Source organism: Poromitra crassiceps (assembly GCF_964638095.1).
Source record: "Poromitra crassiceps genome assembly, chromosome: 4".
NCBI classification, from domain to species: Eukaryota; Metazoa; Chordata; class Actinopteri; order Beryciformes; family Melamphaidae; genus Poromitra; species Poromitra crassiceps.
This window is the reverse complement of record NC_139626.1, coordinates 76,808,736-76,830,295: the sequence shown is the minus strand read 5'-3', so window position 1 is coordinate 76,830,295 and position 21,560 is coordinate 76,808,736. Positions and strand designations below refer to the sequence as shown.

Sequence of the window (21,560 nt, the reverse complement as noted above, 5' to 3'; positions counted from 1 at the left end):
TCTCTGAGGTCAATAAAGTCAATGTTTGTGTGTAAACAACAGTTGCTGATTTGCGGTTTCCCATTAAATAGGGTAGGCTACTGAGAATATGGTGTCCAGTTCATCCCATCACATTTTCATAATGAACCAAAAACAATTTTGCACTATAGCCTAACATAAAATAGTATTCTGTATGCAAAGCTAGCAAGGTTAGTTGCTTGAGCTGAATTTAAAGGTCAACTCAAAACAAACAATGAAATTAACTTTGAAATTAAAACTGAATCCTAGGCTACTAAATTTCATCAGCACACAGTAAAGGAAACTTGTCTTTGAACTCAGCTGACTGTCTAGTCCTAATCCCTGTTGTGCAATGTCCCTTTTCAGTGAAGTTTTAGTTTTTGTTAAGAGTATGGACTTTTAATCTTGACCTTGTTGGTAGGCAACGGCCCTTTTTCAGTCAAGCATTTTCAGATTAGCTCAGTCAGTCTGTGAAGCAGTCAGTGTCAGCACTTGCGCGAGCTCGCTTTTTCTTTAACTAATGTTAACATTACACACTTTAAGACACTTTGTTTGAGGATATCAACGTTATTCACTAGTCTAAAGATAGTTCTACCATCAAGAACATATAAAACAAAAGCAAAAACAATTTTTATTTGCAGAAGTCATGATTGATATTTGGTGTTAGCTAACGTTAGGTAACGTTATTATTTTTAGCTAAAGTTAATGTTATCTGTCTCCACACTTCTGTCAACTGACATATGCATTTGCTTTTGAAAATAAACAGCCTGGCTTGCTTAAGCATAACTGAAGATTAAATAGAAATATAACATGACGAATGCATGTACCGATTGGTTGCCCCATCTTCCCATGAGGTGGTGGTGTAAACATCATCAAATTTATCAAGTCCTGACCAGTCTTGGGCTTTTAATTGTAAGCTGTCCCATTTGCCTTGATTTATTGTATCGGTGGGCTTGCAAGGCTTGTCACATTTTAGGACACATTCATAGGACATTGTGTGCTTTGTCTTTCATTGGGAGGGAAAGCAACTCGCTATTATATTACTGTTATATTATATTGCTGTTATACGCTGTTTATTTTCAAAAGCAAATGCATATGTCAGTTGACAGAATTGTGGAGACAGATAACATTAACTTTAGCTAAAAATAATAACGTTACCTAACGTTAGCTAACACCAAATATCAATGATGACTTCTGCAAATAAAAATTGTTTTTGCTTTTGTTTTATATGTTCTTGATGGTAGAACTATCTTTAGACTAGTGAATAACGTTGATAACCTCAAACAAAGTTTTCTTTTTATTTTATTTTTTTATATATTCCCCCCGATTTTTTATCCCATTTTTATCCCCCATTAGTGCTAACATAATTTCTTTATCCTGGTTGCTACTCCACCCTCTGCCGATCTGGGGAGAGCCGAAACTGGCTCCATGCTTCCTCCGAGACATGGGCAGTTAGCCAGCCGCTTCTTTTCACCTGACAGGGGAAGCTTCACCGGTAGGACATAGCACGTGGGAGGTTCACACTATTCCAACCAGTTCCCCTCCCTCTGAACAGGCGCCCTTAACGACCAGAGGAGGAACCACATTAGCAACCAGGATATTGCATGTTTTTGGTGAAGGGGGTTCCTATATGAAGGAAACCCCCGGGAGGCACGGGGAGAACATGCAAACTCCACACAGAAAGGCCCTTTTGACGACCCCACCCGGGCGGTGGGCACTCGAGGACATGCGGACAGGCACGCATTCCTTCAGCGTTCACATCGTCCCAGGTGGGAATCGAACCCACGACCTTCGAGCTGTGAGGCGATAGTGCTTACCACTACACCACCGTACCTCCTTTTATATCCTCAAACAAAGTTTCTTAAAGTGTGTAATGTTAACATTAGTTAGAGAAAAAGCGAGCTCGCGCAAGTGCTGACACTGACTGCTTCACAGACTGACTGAGCTAATCTGAAAATGCTTGACTGAAAAAGGGCCGTTGCCTACCAACAAGGTCAAGATTAAAAGTCCATACTCTTAACAAAAACTAAAACTTCACTGAGAAGGGACATTGCACAACAGGGATTAGGACTAGACAGTCAGCTGAGTTCAAAGACAAGTTTCCTTTACTGTGTGCTGATGAAATTTAGTAGCCTAGGATTCAGTTTTAATTTCAAAGTTAATTTCATTGTTTGTTTTGAGTTGACCTTTAAATTCAGCTCAAGCAACTAACCTTTCTAGCTTTGCATACAGAATACTATTTTATGTTAGGCTATAGTGCAAAATTGTTTTTGGTTCATTATGAAAATGTGATGGGATGAACTGGACACCATATTCTCAGTAGCCTACCCTATTTAATGGGAAACCGCAAATCAGCAACTGTTGTTTACACACAAACATTGACTTTAATGACCTCAGAGATTACTTCTGTGTACTTATACTGTATATTATTCAACTCATCATGAGAAGACCTGTCATTCAAGCCTAATATGAAGGCTCTATGACGATTTTGAAAAAACTGTCTTTTAGAGCTCAAAATTGGCAGCCATCTTGGATTTGAAGGTAAAAAATAAGTCAAATCATTAAATAAACACCAAATATGTATTCCTTGACCAGAATAAGCTCTGAAACCATGTATTGTGCATCATTGTAGGTCAAACCATTAAAAAGTTAATTTCCACGGCAGACATTTTGGATTTTGGTCTCTCAAATATTTTCCCCGCCTTTTTTAAAAATACACCCCGGCTAAATTTGTTTATTAACCCTCCTAGATGACAAATCCATTGAGAAACGGACCTTCGCTCTCCACGGTCACGGAAGTGCCACAGATGACCCTACTATATACTCGTGCAGAACTAGGGTTACATAGCGTAGCCATAGGCAATAGGGGGGAACGGCTGTTCAAAACGCTCTCCTACCCGGCTCCGACGTCCGATTGCAGATCGGAAGATATGATAGTCCTCATACGGGAGCCAGTAATTTAGCCGGGGTGGTTAAAATGATACTGCTGCATTAAACAACTGTTTAAAAGCAGTCTTTCCACTACTATATATATATACGGAGTACAGTAGTAGGGTCACTTCTGGGGCTACTCGCAGCCTTACCCTCAGGCTCTTCTAAATTCCGTGTCAACACTGCCAGTTGAAGAGCCCTCCCATCGAGCATAGCATTTTTGTTAGACAATCTGTGTTGGGCATTAAACTCACCTTATTTCTGCACTTTGAAGTCACAGGTAGGGTCGGGTGGGGCAAACTAATTATATCGGAAGCCTAGTTGCCAAAAAAAAAGTGAGCGGTTGTGGTCTGTCTAAATACATTGTAGAATGTATGTACAAAACAAAAAAATGATGCCAGTGCGCTGTGTGTGTGTGTGTGTGTGTGTGTGTGTGTGTGTGTGTGTGTGTGTGTGTGAGTGTGCGTGCGTGCGTGCGTGCGTGCGTGCGTGCGTCCGTGCGTGTGTTAGGGCTGCTGCGATTTGCGATCAAATCACATATTGACGATTAAAGGGAGTGATCGCCAAGTGGCTTTTCTACAGCGATATTTAAGGTGATTTGAACTAATTCTCTATCTTAACACGTTCACTGCCAATGACGTGTTGATACGTCAAAAAAAATCCAACGGTTGACTGCCAATGACGTGTTAATACGTCAAAAAAATATATATATATTTGACGGTGGGACGTGCATCTAAGCCTTTTACATCTCCTATATAAATATGGGAGCCACCGAACGTGTACAACCCATTCCACCGACCCACTAAGTGGCGACAGTGCTCTCCAAACTAGAAAAAGCAGAGCCAAAACTGCAGGGGAACGCGCGATGAAACCATTCTCATACTGTAGAATGGATTGGCGAAAACGCTTTCGCTTTCGCGCTGATTGCTGGCCGTGGGGGATTGCAAATTTGCATCATAGATTATGGGTGCAACACACTTTGAAACACGCAACATAAATAAGACCAGAATCGCAAAAGCTTCATCAAAGCTCTCAACCCAAACCCCAAGAAACGAGCGAGCCCATCCAGACTTGCCCAGCGGCCGCCAGCAGACAGGCACAGCAGCAGCAGCAACAGAAACGAGCTTGTGACACGCCCGCTGCAGCCAAGAAGAACACACACGGAGGGAGGAGTTTGAAGGAGAGGGGTGTTTCCTGCTGTTATGGAGGAAATTACTGTTCAAAACTATTGTTTAGATGTCTGACGTCTTACTGATGCCAAAAATGAATGGTTAAAGTGACTGTTCTATCGAATTTCACAAAAAGCTATTTATCTCAGCTTAAATTTTCAGACGCTGAAACCATGCTGTATTCAAGTGCTAATGCCTACATAACTACTAACTCTACAAACTAACTCTTTTAGACAGAGAAAGCACACATTCTATTAGTTCTTTTTAGATATTTTGTGTTCACAAAATCTTAGCAGAAAAGAATCCTCAGGTCTTGAAAGATGAGCCAGAATCCTCAAAAAAAAACCTCTGGCAGAAGCTACCTACAGTAAAAAAAAAACGGCTGGCAGTGAATGTGTTAAGACATTATACAAATCATTTCTACAAGCTGCACCCTACTGTACACTTAGAGATGTTTAAAATCAGCATGAGTGAGGGGGGAAAGCCATGCTTAACGTTAACAGCACTCTGCCCTCTCCAGTTTCCTCAATGAGCACCGTCAAGTCAGCCAGAATGTAAAAGTATGTCTTCCGCCGCGGGCTTTCAAAATTAAATGTAACGTTAACCTTAATATAAATTTGAGTAATGCTTTAGACTAGTTTCACACCATATGTGATCATAACATCACAACCAGTATTGTTGATGTGTAAGCTATTTTATGTAGGTTCCTCATAGTTAAGGCTATATATGAGTCATTTAAGTTTATTTTGCGCTGCGTGCTTTTATTTTTAAGGCTAGAAACGGAAGTGGTTGTGTTGTTTGACGTGTTCATGTGACACGAGGTTAGCAGCAGCCGTCCCTGTGAATAACATGGCGATCTTGTTCCAACTTGACTCCAGCCTCTGTGTTGTTACTTATGATGAAGAGTCAGAGTGCAACAGTGCAACAGTGACTTGAGCTGACAGCCGGTGTTAAATCAAAATGAACATGGAAAAGTAGACCACAGGAAAAAAGTCATGGAGTTCAGCAAGAGGGAGGCCAGGAGGGAGGCGGCTTCAGAACACATGGGGTCAGTCGTGAGTCTTTTCTCATATAAATGCATAATCTGTGTTTATTATTATTCTACAGGCTGCATTCAATAATATATTATGATCGATTGTTTTTTCCCCTCCAAATTTTTAATGCCATTAATTGAGCAGCCCTTGTGTGTGTTTTTGTGTGTGTGTGTGTGTGTGTGTGTGTGTGTGTGTGTGTGTGTGTGTGTGTGTGTGTGTGTGTGTCTCTGTGTGTGTGTGTGTGTGTGTGTGTGTGTGTGTGTGTGTGTGTGTGTGTGTGTGTGTGTGTGTGTGTGTGTGTGTGTGTGTGTGTGTGTCAGGGTGGGAATTTCGTCATTTTAGGGGCAAGGCCATTTGGCCTTCAGCGTCACAAATGTTTTTAGGGCAGAAAGCCACATGCCAGGGCACAAAGGCCATTGATTGCTCTTTTGACATCGTGAAGAGGGAATTTTCTGAAATCTGTGTTAAAATGAGCCTATTACACATCCTTTGCATAGAGCAGCTACATTAAACTGAGAGCACTCCTCAAAATTGCGGCCAGTCTGCTCTCCAAACCTACAGTATATGTCACATTTTTAACACTTGCTTGCTTAGTGGTACCTGTCCAGACTTCTGGAAAGAGTCTAAAATTATACCTTTACCCAAAGATGGGAAAGCTGGTTTTACTTCAAATGTTAACTTTTTTTTAGTTCTAATGGTCTATTGACTTCAGCTCAGCATGCTTATAGACCTGGGCACTCTACCAGTACTGCTTTAGTACATATGACTGATCAATGGTTGACATATATGTATGACAGCAAGCTAGTTGGGGCTGTGCTCTTGGACTTTTCTGCTGCATTTGATGTCATTGACCACAGTATTCTTATTGCCAAGCTCAAATGTTATGGTTTCTCACATTTAGCTCTTGCCTGGATGGAAAGTTATCTTTCTGGCAGGTCACAGCGTGTGTTCTTTAACGGCAGTTTTTCAGACAGTAAAAGAATATCCTGCGGCCTTCCACAAGGGAGTTGCTTGGGGCCTTTGTTATTTTCAATTTTTACAAATGATCTGCCATATGCTGTTAAAAATGCTGATGTAGTTATGTATGCTGACGACTCAACTCTGTTTTGTGCATCTCCAACATCAACAGAGCTCAGAGAGATTTTGCATGTTGAGTTGGATTCCATCATTAAATGGGTGAAAATTAACAAATTAGTATTGAACATAGCCAAAACCAAATGCATTGTATTTGGTAGCAGGCACGCTCTTGCGAAAGCTACTGCACTTAACTTGTCTATAGATGGTACATCTGTTGAGCAAGTCATGAAAACAAAACTACTGGGAGTTAAATTGGATAACTTACTGTCTTGGTCTGACCAAATTGATAACATTGTCTCTAAGATGGGCAAGGGCATCGCTGTTGCTAGGAAATGTTCACCATATGTTCCACCCTCTGTTATGTTTGAAGTTGTGCGGTCTCTTGCTCTATCTCATCTGGAGTACTGCCCGCTCATTTGGGCTAGTGCTGCTGAGAAACAGATTAAAAAACTTCAAATTGCACATGTAACCTCCTCTTGCCCCCTATAGGCTCTGACCAGCAGAGTCACATACACAGCAGTATCTAGAATGAGCTGGATGTTATACTGGGCTAAGTATATAATTTCAATAACAGGATCCTGAGTTTCTAGCGGTTGGTGTTGAGCTGGCTAGATCTCCTATTTATCAGTAAGAGTCAGTTCAGGCTTGAATAAATGAATAATAGTGCGGTGCCTCCACTGTGGAATTACTAGACTCATGCACTATGAGCTAAATGTGTATTCCCCAGAAATAACAGTAAGTATAATATGTAAGTGTAAACCTTCTAATAATAAATCGTTCAGGACAACAAGATAAAAAGGAATAACAAATATTAATTTATTTAAATTGTGTTGGATTGGTTTTTCTTTTGTTCGTTTTAGATTTCTTCAAAGTATTTTTCTTTTATCACAATATTTCTTTTACGTTTCAGCAAACAATGTTTTTTTATACCCTTTAGATAAACACAATTCACAATTACCAGAATCTCAAAATAAACAAAACATTCAAGTTTACCCAGTAATAAAATAAAAGCTACAAAATGTACTTTGTGTTAATTTATCTTAACACGTTGAGTGCCATAGCCGAGATATCTCGTCTTACATAATCCAACGGTTAAGTGCCATAGACGAGCTATCTCGTCTTACATAAACATTTTTTTTTTTTGACGGTGGGACATCAATCCACCCCTTTTACGTCTTCTATATCACTATTGGAGGAAGAGAATGTGTATAATCTATTTTACCGACCACTAAGTGGCGACAGTTCTCTTCCAAGACAGAGAAAGCCACAGCCAGCCACAGCCAGAGCAGCCAGCCAGCGCGCTGGAGAAAGCCACAGTGTAATTTTCAAGGAAGCAGCTCGGCGAAAACTCCCTCGATCCCACACACACACACACACACACACGCGCGCGCGCGCGCACACACACACACTCGAGCACCCCCGCGCATAAATAAGACCAGAATCGCAAAAGCTTACTCAAACCTCAAGAAACAGTTTTACAGTCCAGACGGCCGCGGAGAATCCTTCCCCCGCAGCACAGACGGAGGGAGGAGCCCGGAGACACACACACACTCTCTCCCTCTCTCTCCCCATCCCCCCAGTCCCGAGAGAGAGAGAGAGAGAGAGAGAGACAGAGAGAGAGAGAGAGAGAGAGAGAGAGAGAGAGAGAGAGAGAGAGAGAGAGAGAGAGAGCACACAGAGCGGGAGACAGACACGCCGCGGGGGCAAAGAACGGACAGAGATCCCCTCCCCCCAGAGCCGCGGAGCAACGCGCGAACACACACACACACACACACACACACACACACACACACACACACACACACACACACACACACACACGCCCAAGGGCACCCACAATCACAGGCAGGTGACTGTTCTGCTGTTTGATTGAATTTCACAAAACTGCGATTATCTCAGCTTGCTGTCTCATACGCTAAAACCATGCTGTACTCAACGGCTAATATCTACATAACTACTAACTCTGCAAACTAACTCTTTTAGACAGAGAAAGCACACATTCTATTAGTTATTTTTAGATGATTGGTGTTCACGAAGTCTTAACAGAAAAGAATCCTCGGCTGTTGTAAAATGAGCCAGAATCCTCAAAAAAAAAACTGGCACAACTTACCTACAGGATTGAAAAAATGGCTGGCACTCAATGTGTTAAAGTGCAAAAATACCCAAAGAAAATATTGTATGGTAGATCACTCACAGTTTCACTCTCAAAAGAGTAATAGCGCCCTCTATAGGAAACTACAGTAAACACAAAAACAAAACCTGAGTTATGTGTGCATGTGTATCAGTGTCTATGTGATGTGTTTATGTGCTAGAATGTGTTAGAGCGAATGTGTGTGTGTGGGCATGTGTGTGTATACAACAACCACAGGCTTCAGTTAACTTTGACAGTAGTCAGCACAGTAACCCCAAACTGAATAGCTTCTCAAAAAGACAAGTGAAGGTTCCCCCTCATAACCCAGTGTTCACTAAACCAAGCTTGGATTTTCTAAACCGTCGGGGCCCATACGTTGGTGCACATAGGAATCCTGGTTAGAAACCACGCTACTTTTTCAGTTCCAGTGTTTGAGAAAACGATAGTACTGTATCCAGTTACTCACGCGACCATGACACAGTTTGGAAAGATCCAGGGAATCCACGAGCAGACAGATGAGGCAGCAGAAAGAACGAGAGCAAAGCAACCGGTCCGTGTTGCGACGCGCATCCAAGCAGCTGAGTCCGTCCTCAGAGGAAATGTTTATTAGCAGCAAGCTAACGATCCAGCCACGTTAATCCTCTTCTCCTTCGTCTGTGAAAGCGATTGCCCGGCGTTGTTTAAGCTGACTGTCCCTCACGCGGGTTCAAGCAGAAACGTCCGCCTTGATAGTAAGTTACGAGACTTGCAAGTTATCACTTTAGTAAGAAAACAACAAAACGGCTTGCCTTGCTTCACTTCACTTCAAACTGTAGAAAAGAGTTTCGGATTGCGACACGCACACGAGTCTCGACTGCAAAGTAATATTTGTGCCAATACTTTGACGTATTTAAGTCAACAAATATATCCAAACGTTAAACTTTGTTTTATACTGCACGCAGCTCAGTTCTCCAAGGTCTTCACATGTGTCTCTCTCTGAACAGACTGGTATGCTTTTCCGGATTCCTCCTAGCCCCACCCCAGAGTCATTTCTCATTGGCTTAGAGCACAGCAGCGCGATCCCTGATTGGCTTAGCAACATGTCACTCAACAACAATAATAACTTGGTGCAAATAGGAAAACAAAGCATCATGGTACATGTAGTTTCTCATTTAAATTCACCCATACTGAAATAAAAACACTCTAATCACATTTCCCATATGAAACCACACTGTTATCACGTTTCTCATTTAGCTATATTTCTGAGGTCTCTACACACAGAACAGAGCAGCCAGATTAGTGCTTCATTGTTCCTTTCGGGCTAATGTGATGAAAATGCATAAACGACTATCTTGGCTTACTGTGGAGGCCAAGCTAAAATATAGTCTATTGTCATTCATGCAAACTGTCATTTGGAAAAAAAACACCACATGTTCTATGTGAAAAAATAGTACATGCTGGTTTCTGTCATCGGTTTAAGATGCGTCACGTGAGTACTGATCATTTAGTTGTACCTAGTCCACGTACAAATTTTATGATGAGAAATGTGCTTTACAGAGGTTCTGCTGCCTGGAACATGCTCCCTGCGGACATGAGACAGATCAAAAATAGGTTTTCCTTCAAACAGTCACTAAAACAAATCTTGAATCCACAATAACCATTTTGTTGTTTTAGATTATTGTTTTTATTGCTTGTGATTGTTTTTATTGCTTGTGTTTGTGATAGTTTTTATTGCTTGTGATTGTTTTTTTGCTTGTGTTTGTGATTGTTTTTATTGCTTGTGTGGACCCCAGTAAGACTAGCAACCACTTTGTGGAAGCTAATGGGGATCCGAATAAAGAATAAAGAATAAAGCACTGACACTTTTAAAGCAACTGACAGTAGCATGCTGGTAGCAGGGCACTGCCAAGGTGGCCTTAGGGATGTCAGGGCATCACGGCCAGAGGGAGGGGCAAGTGTAATTCCCACCCTGGTGTGTGTGTGCGGGGCACGGTGGCTCAGTGGTAGAGCTGTCACCTCACAGTCAGAAGGTCCTGAGTTCGATTCTCGCCTGGGACACTGTGAGCGCTGTGGTTGTGTTCCCCCCCATATCTTCAGTGCCTACTGCCCAGGTGGGGTATCTCGTCGTAAGGGCCTTTCTCTCTGTGTGGAGTTTGCATGCTCTCCCCGTGCTCCCCCAGGGGGTTCCTCCGTATATAACCCCCCCACTAAAAACATGCAGAAGATCAGATCGTCATCGTCATCCGACTAGTGACGACAACACCTGAAGTTGGTCCCCGGGCGCTGTACGAGAAAGCGACCACTGCTCCTGGCCTGCCCCTCGGAGGAAAGGACATGCCTGGATGGGTTAAATGCAGAGGACACTTTTCACCGGCCACCGTCAGCATGAGTGTGTTGTGGCCGCATGCATGTGTTGTGGTGTTCGTGTGACAATAAAAGACGGGGCTTGTCCCGTTACGAGAGTTACGAGAGAGTGTGTGTGTGCGTGCGTGCGTGTGTGTGTGTGTGTGTGTGTGTGTGTGTGTGGAAAAATGCTGCATAGTGTTCCTATAAATGTCCATGTTTCCATTATCAAAGATAATCTGCTAGTCTGACTTTGTTTATTCCTCCAGGGTGGACCATGGTGGAGAGCAGATGCTGAAACCAGAGAGATATGATAGACAGACGCTGAAGAAAGGTAAGTGTGTATTTTTTTTAGTTCTTCCAAATAAAATTCTATAGTTACATTCTGTGTAGATTTATTTGAGTAAATGTCCTCATTTTCCAACCTTTCCCCAAGCCCATCAAACATCCATACACCACTCTCTCAACATCCACTCTCCCAGCTAACCGATCTGCATGCCTCCACACCTACACAGACACACACACACACACACACACACACACACACGCACACGCACACGCACACGCACATGCACATCTTTATCCTCTTCCCTCAGCCATTATCCCGGGCCCCACCTCAACTCATCACTTCTATGCATAGAGGACAGGACCTTACAGAAACAGTTTCATGTGGACCCTGAGATGTTTTGGGTTGAAGGGAAAAAGGCCTCTGTAGCGACTGGCTACAGGTGATGATGATTCCTCTGTTCTGCAGCTTAACTTATTGGCAGTAAAACAGCCTACAAGTCGACATGGAGGACTTTTACACATAAAAAGCAATGAACTGAGGGGAAAGTTCTACAACTCTTAAAAGCTTTACATAATTCCACGTTAAACCCCTCACCGAATACGCCGAGTGGTGCGCCGCAGCTGAGCCTCCCGGCACAGCCTGCATGCAGCTCCTCAAAAATGTGATTCGATGCAAATGACGTGAACAGCACGAGTATAATATAACTAGGGATCTCGCACCCTCGATTCCTCAAATTCTGCAGCTCGCCAAGCTGGCCCTGCAGCTCGCATTCGCAGATCGGCCGCTGCGCAGCCTTGCCCGCAGCTCGGCTGCTGCGTGGCCAATGAGACCAGCATCACTAATGATGTCAGATTTATGACATCACTGATAATGTCACCATGGGATTTATGACATCAGTGGGATTTATGACATCACTGATGATGTCAATGGTATTTATGACATCACGGATGATGTCACAATGGGAAACAGAGAAACAAACAGACAGACAGACAGACAGACAGACAGACAGACAGACAGACAGAAAGAGCCCCAGCTCGCATTTATATACTGATGATGATGATGATGATGTAGATGGGGAGTTAACAGGAGAGAATGAAAGCTATTAATAAGTATACTGTAGCACTACATTCTTTCCTTGGGCTAACTTGTAGTCACTGAAATCCTAGTGAAACAATTTACCTTTTTTTTTTTGCTGCGGACTTCCCTGCGACCCCTCGTCAAGCTGATGTTCGAGTATACAGGACTAGCTGCTGCCGGCAAGGCTCCAAGTCAAGGCAGACACAGAAGTATATTTAAGCCTTTAGTGCCGATGTAACTGGCAATAAAACAGCAATAGAGAGGTCTTGTGTCCGTTAATTTTAGAGCTGTCAGCGTTAACGCGTTAATCGCGCGTTAATGCGTGCCGACCATAACGAGTTTTTTTTTTATCGCGTTAATCGCATGCCGCTATTTTGTCCCTTTGTCGCACCCGTACTTGTAGTCAAGTCGTTCGGTTTCCTGTCTCATGCTTGCGCAGGAGGCATGGAAGAGAACGACAGCAATACGCTTTTAAATGGCTCGTTTTACTTTTAAAAAACTCCCCAAATGGCACAGTGGACAAGTCAAGAGCCGTAGTTTGCACCTTGCGTAAAACGGAATTAAAATATCACTGAAGTACATCGAGTTTGAGGCGAGCGATCACCTAAAAGTAGCTAGCGGCCAGCTAGCAGCCAGCTAGCTAGCGCGAGACTCATCACTCATTCTTCCTTCAGAGTCTCAGATGCGCGGGTCCTCTAACCACTCGGAGGTCGGCTCCAATGGCTTCACGCGATATACACGTTATCAATACACAGTTTCCAATACCGAGCCATTATTCACATGGAAGTGCCAACGTTTTTAGCTCAGACACAGCCTTCTTCGGCTGTGTCATTTTGGGTTTCGACTGCTCCACAGCACCGCCGCCGGAAGTATCGGTTCTAGATATATTTTGTAGACATTGTTACCTCCTGTCTACATTCCAAATCTAAAATTCAAGATCACAAATTACATTTATTTGCATTTATTTGATTCCCAATCACGACACACTGGTAAGAATGATTAATATCTAATTAAAAATGCTTTGAAATGCAAAATAATTACATTTTAAACATGCGATACAAAGATGCGATTAATCACGATTAACTATAGTTAATCGCACGATTAATCGCGATTAATACAATTAATCATTTGACAGCCCTAGTTAATTTACTATGTCAAATTAGCTACCATAGCTCAAGTGTGTGTGTGTGTGTGTGTGTGTGTGTGTGTGTGTGTGTGTGTGTGTGTGTGTGTTTGTGACAGCTTGTGCAGATGTCTCGATCTCTCCCGATATGTCCTTTGAGCCTCAGTCTCCACACAACACTTTTCGTGAGACACTAAAACTGCCTTAAACCTACTGATCACAGGACAGCTAACCACGGTATCTGAACCAGCTATTCTGGACAGATAATTAATTAATTAACAATACGTATGTAATTATTATTGGGAATAGTTGTAGGAAATGCCTTCTGTAGCACATATGAGAGTCTAGTAGCCTATTTGTTACAATCGGCTAAACTTCTCCCTTACACTACTTTTCTACTTCTCTACTTTGTAATTTTGTGGGGTTTTCATGTGCCAACATGCAATTTATCATTCTCTCATCATCAACCACAATATGTAGCCTAAGTATTGTTAATATATGTATGAATAGGAAACATGCTTTCTGTGCCACTTATGGCACTCAGCTATTTCAAATAATAAATATCCACATTTTGACGAGTCAAATAGCCTAAACATAATCTGGCCCCCATGAGGTCTTATTTGAACAAATCCGGCCCACAACCTAACATGAATTTGACAAGCAGAGAGAGAAGCAGCACAGCGAAATGACAGGAAAACCGTTTAATTACAACATGCATGTAAACACAATGGTTATCGAGGTAGGAAGAGAAGAATAAGAGCACAGTTAACTCCTGCAGGTGTGAATGATGCTCACTGTACACTCATGGATTTGCAAAAGTGTAATGTGTAACTGTAATCTGATTAGAGTAACTAAGTAACACGTTCCTGTAATCTGATTACAGTTACTAAGTAACGCCTTACTGCCCAACACTGGTGGGAACATAGGGCTGTGGGCATCTTCATGTACTGTAACTAAAATTGTAAACCAAAAACAACAAAAAACACACAAGATGGATTCGCCCAGGTCAACTGCTGACTTACAGGTGACTACATCAGGCAGTTGTGATGTCATCAATGATGTCGCTCGAGCAATTGTGTTCTTCTTAGGGCGCTTTCACACCTACCTCGTTTGGTCCGGACTTTCGGACTTTCCAGTTTGATCCGAACCAAAATGACAGGTGTGAAACCTCCCACGGACCACAGTGCGGACCAAACGCCCGGTCCTTGGTCCGATGAAAAGAGGTGGTCTCGGTCTGGATCAAACTGCACCATCGTGTGGTTCGCTTGCAGTGTGAAAGCATTTTTGGGATAGTTTGGACTTTCGGACCAAATACAGGAAAGTTTAGTTTAACAAGGCTATTTTCAGAGAAACAATGAAAAATGAGCCACTGTAGCACATGGTGGGAGGAGGAGAGCACGTTTTTAATTGAAATATCTGACGATGTTGTAAAAAGTATAAAGGGGAAACATTCCAACACTTTAACATTAGGCAGGCTATTTTCAGAGAGAATGAGAGAGAGAGGACATCCTACTGTAGGCTATGAGAGGAGGGGAGAGCTGAAGATAAAGAAATTACTTGCCTTTTTTTTAAATCATATTGCATCACAGAAACAGACACAAACTAGTCCCTTTATTAATATCAGACACAGCGCAGGCAGACAGACACACCACCACCTCGCTCAACAGGTCAGGCAGGGAATGATTGACAGGTGTTCCAGCAGGAAAGCTGCAGCTTATTGTTATTGTCTCTCCTAACGATTCCTAATTAGCACCTTATTGGCTGTAGGCCTATCGTTGCCGACAATGAAGGCAACATTATTAAACTGACAGATTTTTGAATGAAGTTTGGTGTACCATGCACTCCATGCAAGTGACAACGCTCCCCGTGGGGCTGGCATTCTTTGTTCAGCTTTGGATGGCAGCAGTAGCCTATAGAGGCTATTATGATATTATGCTAGGTCATGAATGAACCTCCAAAACGCTGTTTCACATGACAAACGAAATACCTCCCCCCCCCCGATACCAACAAACCCATCAAAACATCACATTCACAACAAGCCAACATCAGACGTCACGATCTACAAACCAATCAATGTCAAGTATGTGACTAGTGAGACACAGCTCACACAGGTTTGTTATCTCCTCTTACAAAGTCAGAAGAATAAGTATTCAGTAAATACCTGAATATTAAGTAGAAATACTTTACTTCCCATGTTGATACCCCCCCCCCCCCCCCCCTCACACTCTCAGTCACACACACACACACACACACATACACACATACACACACACACACACACACACACACACACGCACGCGCACACACACACACACACACAGTCTCTGGGCAGGTATGTGCAGGCATGTCAGAGCATGTGTAGGCATGTGCAGGCATGGCTTATGCCACTTCATGCCACACACACACACACACACACACACACTAAGACACTGCAACACACACACACACACACACACTAAGACACTGCAACACACACATACACACACACACACACACACACATACACACACACACACACACACACACACACACACACACATACACACACAGTGCTGTCAGTCGCACTGAGCCCAACACAATAAAGATGAGTGGACAATAAAGACATTCTATTCTATTCTATTCTATTCTATTCTATTCTATTCTATTCTATTCTAAGCTGCTGCTGTGTTGTCTTGTTGTCTCATCAGATGCCTGTGAACTCACACTGGACCCAAACACAGCACACAGAGAGCTCCTCCTGTCTGAAGACAACAGAAAGGTGACGAGGGTGAAAGAGCAGCAGCAGTCATATCCTGATCACCCAGAGAGATTTAACGGCTATGCTCAGCTGCTGTGTAGAGATGGTCTGACTGGTCGCTGTTACTGGGAGGTGGAGAGGAAAGGAGAGGTTGGTATAGGAGTGACTTACAGAGGAATCAGAAGGAGAGGAGAGAGTGATGACTGCAGGATTGGACAGAATGAAAAGTCCTGGAGTCTGTCCTGCACTGATGATCGTCACACTGCCCTGCACAATAACAAATCAACATACTACAAATCTTCCCCCTCCCCCTCTAACAGAGTAGCAGTGTATCTGGACTGGCCTGCTGGCTCTCTGTCCTTCTACAGAGTTTCCTCTGACACACTGATGCACATCCACATCCACACCTTCACCTCCACCTTCACTGAACCACTTTACCCTGTGTTTTGGTGTAACACAGGTGGCTCAATGTCTCTGTGTCAGATAGAGGAGTGAGAGAGAAACACTGTGACCAAACACAGCTGCTGATATGATGTTTCACTCTGTACAGGATCACACGCACACACGCACGCATGCACGCGCACACACACACACACACACACACACACACACAGGCTTATTGTTCAGGTCATGGCTGACTGTAGAGGAGCTACAGTTTCTCCTTTCCTCCGTGTGTGTGAATGGACTGTATTTATAGAGCACATTTTACCCAGCAAGCAAAATTACGTCATGATAACGTTGTGATGACGTGTTCCAGTGACGTTCAGGACTAGGCCAGATCACATGGTGATTTGGGGATGATTTAGACGTCTACGCGGGAACGTCAAGGTGACGTCGAAATATGACCGTTACCATGAATGGGCATGTTCAGTTACTGCTATTTAAACAGTGTATATTCAGCAACTTTATACATAAAGCTATAATTATGTCCAGATTAACAATTTTATGCTACATTTTCAAAAAATATAATACCACCCCGTCCGGGTCCGTCCGTGCTTGCTGGGTAGTCTATCGGACATGAATATCTCACATTCACACACCGAGGCGTCTGCAGGCGTCTGGTCCTAACTGCTCGTCGGGAGCAGTTAGGGGTTCAGTGTCTTGCTCAAGGACACTTCGGCACACTGCCAGGAGGAGACAACCTCGAACCGCCCCCTGTGTGTGTGTGTGTGTGTTGGACAGCCATGATGTGGTGCCAACTCTCTCCGTCTCCCATGACAACCACCACACTGACCCCCCCACACACACACACAGAGAGAGGAGTGAATGTAACTGAACAGTTGTAACTTCACATGGACAACAACAGACTAGAGGTTACAGAGACGTCATTATCTGTGTCTGTCTCTGTTGAACCAACAAAATGATCTGTCTCTGTATCCACATAGAAGACAGGAAGTGGGCGTGGTTTATACCGGAAGTCACTTAAATCGGGCAAATGTCTTTTCTAACATAACATTCATTGTCAATACAATGTTCGTGCCTTCAAATAACACATTGCTTTAATATTGGCAGATAATTATTAAATATATTGCCAAATCCTCCTGTTGTAGTCTCTCTCTCTCTCCCTTTCTCTCTCTCACTCTCTCTCCCTTTCTCTCTCTCTCTCTCTCTCTCTCTGTGCTGTCCATCATGTCTTTTTTATGTGAATACTAATAAGCAACTTAATGTGTTGTATGTATATCCTGTATGTTAATGCCAAGTGAAAAGCATCTAGTGTATATACTGTGATGATGCTATGTAACACCCTTTGAGACATGCATTGTGATAAGGGGCTATAAACATACATTAACAGAACTATTGTTTTTCATATGCCAGTTAGTTATTGATGATTATTGATAGCTTATTGATGACTATTGATCAGTTATTCAGAGCTCAACAGGCTACATGAGATGAGCCCCAACTGTGTGTGTCATATTTTAACTTGTAATTGTTAATTAAACATTTGATTGAAAATATTAGATTACAATAAACATCAGATTTTTTACCTGAACTAAACAAATCTTTAAAGATAACATATTAAAAGGATACAGGAATGAGGTACAAAGATGAGGACTTGTAAGAAGTCGTGCTGTTTCGTTGGTTGTATTTGTTTCCATGCATTTAGTCTTTCTTTTTCCTTCGTTCATTTTTGAAATCCTTTGATGTTATTTGTGCTAATTGTGATTTGATTGATAAAGGAGTAAGAAGGGGTAGTACTAGAAAACTTTTAGACTTCATCCTACGTCCTTTTCGACCACATTTGTGTTGAAGCAGAAACTTTGGTGGATTGTCCATTGCTGTTTCAATTTTATTTTTTTCTTATTTTTTATTCTTATTTTTTCTTAGTTTATTTTATGTATTTTTATCCTTTTAACATTGTTCGAAATAAATTAAATCAATCATTTAATCAAAACTAACTGAACTATTGTTTTTCATATGCCAGTTAGTTATTGATGATTATTGATCAGTTATTCAGAGCTCAACAGGCTACATCATGAGATGATTGATAGAGGCCTCATACTGTATTGCTTGCTGCTCTGGATAGAGCCATCATACTGTATTGCTTGCTGCTCTGGATAGAGCCCTCATACTGTATTGCTTGCTACACTGACTGATTGCCTTGCCTTGCTTACTACCTTTATTTTTCTGTAATTGTCTTGTTTACATGTTTTACATGACTGTAAAATTCTGCCGTTTTTCAGTGGGCCTTTTGGTACCACTGCAAGCATGAATTAATCAAATCAAATCAAATCAAAGTGTTCTGCACTGCCTGCATCAGTAAAGTTCCCATAACGAACATGTGTCTTTTTGTTGTCTGCGTTCCATCGGTCTTGTGAATAAAATCTGTCATTCCTCCATGTTGTCAGATGAAGTGGCCGGACTGCACTCGTCTCGCAGATAAAGTTTCAATCATTTTAATCCACACAGACTGTCCTCAGTGGCTCTCCATGTTGTCACAGAGCTTTGCACCCCGCCCCCATGTAACAACACGCTGGATTCTATTGATGTGGCTCATTGGCCGAAACTCGAAAAAATAGCAGACATTAGCCAGTGAAACACCTCATGCAAATGAATACCAGCCGTGTCCAGAGAGAAGTAATTTCTCTCTCAGAGTCAGTTTTTATCTTACAAAATATACCTATTTACTGATTCTAAAACGACTCCATTTTATGTGGAATGGATAGTTCCTCTTCTTTGTGTACTAATGGAAAAAAACTAAAAACTACTTTTTTCACAAAACAACATTTCACCTCAAATTGTGCAATCTCAACCTGGCGAGTTTGTAGTGAAAAAACCAGCCCGTGTCACATATTTTTTCCAGAAGGCCATACTGACTTACATAAAGTAAGTGAAGGGCAACACATTGAACTGATAACTGCCAACACTCATGTAGTTCTCAACGTAAGTTCAAGCAGGAAGACTATAATATCTTTTACACTTCCTTAATGCACTTTATATCTCCACTCTTCAATCTACTCACAAGATCATAATAAGCTGTCAATTTCCGGGTTTCAATGAACAATCAGCTGGTTGCCGCCCAGTCTCTGTTAACCAATTGCATAGTGTCACATCACTGCTCTGATCACCTCTCACCCTACGCACCTCCAGTGTAAGCCTATCACGTTGCTCCACAACCCAGTCGTAAGCCTATTGCTTGGAGGCGGGTTCCTTAAATATGCTTGTTTCTGTCTCATTCAGCCTCTCAATCATCGCTGCTGTCAGGCTCGCACCCTCCTCCTCCCCTTCTCCTCCCGGTCATCGCAGTCCTATCCCATTCTTCAGTCGGAAGAGTCATCATGAGTCTCAGGAGATCACCAGCACCACCAGTATCTAGACACTGCAGGGGGATCTATCTGGATGCTGATCTGGGCTGGTGCAGCTCTCTCAACATCTCCCTGCGGTGTCTAACCGCCAAAGACTAATAACAATACTTTATTCTCAACATTCTTTCTGTAGTAAATTATTCACTTTATTGTAATAAATATCACTTTATTCATCCTTTGGTCTCTAGTCTCTCCTGATTGAACTGATTTTCGTGGGGGTCTCTCTATTTGTAACCCTCTCTCCCGCTGTGATTGGTAATTTCTCCTGTTAATCTCCTGATATCATAGTGATACAAATCAATTGGCTGTAGCGGATTATATTTATTAACGTGATGCTGTCTATTATTTACTTTTTGTCGGTTGTTTTGTTTTCCTTTGAGGAGGTTGGGTGCCGGATTGAGATGGTCCAGAGGCCGGGTCCGGCCCTGGGGCCGCATTTTGCCCATGTGTGACCTAGATGGTTCTGTATTGCAGGACACTGCAGCAGTTGAGGGTTCTGACAGGACACAGATCCATTGGAATAGGTGGTAATATACCTGCAAAGAAAACAGAATAAGTCACTTTTTAATCTCATACACTGCAGTGCTTAGCAGAGAACTGTCCAGTGCCCACAGGAGTTTAGTTAAACTCTGGGTCACAACATTATAATTATTTTAACTATTGTAGGAATTTACTTATTTTGGGATCAAGGTTCACATCCATCTTCACTTATCAACATGTATAGATTCTCTTTCACATTTGAGCTATTTGGTGTATCTGCATGTTACTATTTGTTACATCAACAAACTATTCAAAACAAATTTCCCTGAGTTGGATTAATAAAGTTGTTGATTAAATGATTGACTGACTGACTGACTGACTGACTGACTGACTGACTGACTGACTGACTGACTGACTGACTGACTGACTGACTGAATGATGGTGGTTCATGTATGCATAGGCTAGTGACAATGAACAACAAATCACAATGATGTAACAAGGTGTTAAACTCAATAACGAGACCATTTTTGATTGTTAATACTAACTTCTAGACAACAATTCTGATGATTTCTTGTCATCAGAAGTTTTGGTGCAGTGATCCATGAATCTAACTGACTTCATATTCAGGGATGCAAAGTCATGGAGAGTGAAAAAGGTGACAGATACCAGGGCAGAAATCAAACGACTCAGAAATCCCTTTTGGGATGAAAAGTTGGCTGTCACCTAAAAGTGAGTTTACAGCCTGCATATTGTGACTAGCTTTTCTGATGTTAGGTAGTAAAGATCTGAAGGTTTAGTATCAACCTAAAAGCTAACATCATCTCCCCACTGTCATAACGAGATGGGTCCATGCTAACGTTATATAAATTCGAGAAAAACTAGCTAGTTAGAAATGGCTAGATGCAGGCCAATTCTATTCACTCGTAGCGTATGCCAGTGGTTCTCAAATGGGGGTCCGGGGACCCCCAGGGGTCTGTGGCACTTTGCCAGGGGGTCCGCAAAAGGTTTTCAGGAAAATAAAAAAATATTTATATTTTTTTTTGCAAAAGCTTCATAGTTCAACAAAAATATTTTATGCTTTAAATTTAAAAGGGTTCATGGATTAAATTCTAATCTAACAAACCTATCAATTTAAAAGTCAAGCACGTTACCATGGAAACAATTAAGCTAATAGCCCAAAATCACAAATCAGAATGAGGGGGTCCCCAGTAGGCTATATTTTCTATCTTGTAAGGGGTCCTTGGCTGAAAAACATTTGAGAACCTATGCTAGCTAGCTAGCGCTAAGCTAACACTGATTCAACATCACCATGTTTGAACAAAATGCTGTACAACACAAACAAGTTTCAAACCATTAATACTGACGCTCACATGTATAGTGATGCAGCTGC

General features: G+C 42.2%; 1 protein-coding gene across 1 annotated transcript in view; it reads left to right on the top strand.

Annotated features, from left to right (window-relative positions):
- Positions 1-18,644, top strand: part of LOC310774393 (NACHT, LRR and PYD domains-containing protein 3-like) — a 74,297-nt gene extending 55,653 nt beyond the window's left edge. Inside the window, exons 12-13 of the mRNA XM_083634461.1 lie at positions 10,931-10,995; positions 15,838-18,644. Of these exons, the coding sequence (XP_083490587.1) occupies positions 10,931-10,995; positions 15,838-16,382 (610 nt within the window). The 3' untranslated portion in view covers positions 16,383-18,644. The remainder of the gene's footprint in view (positions 1-10,930; positions 10,996-15,837) is intronic.
- Positions 18,645-21,560: the final 2,916 nt, after the last annotated feature.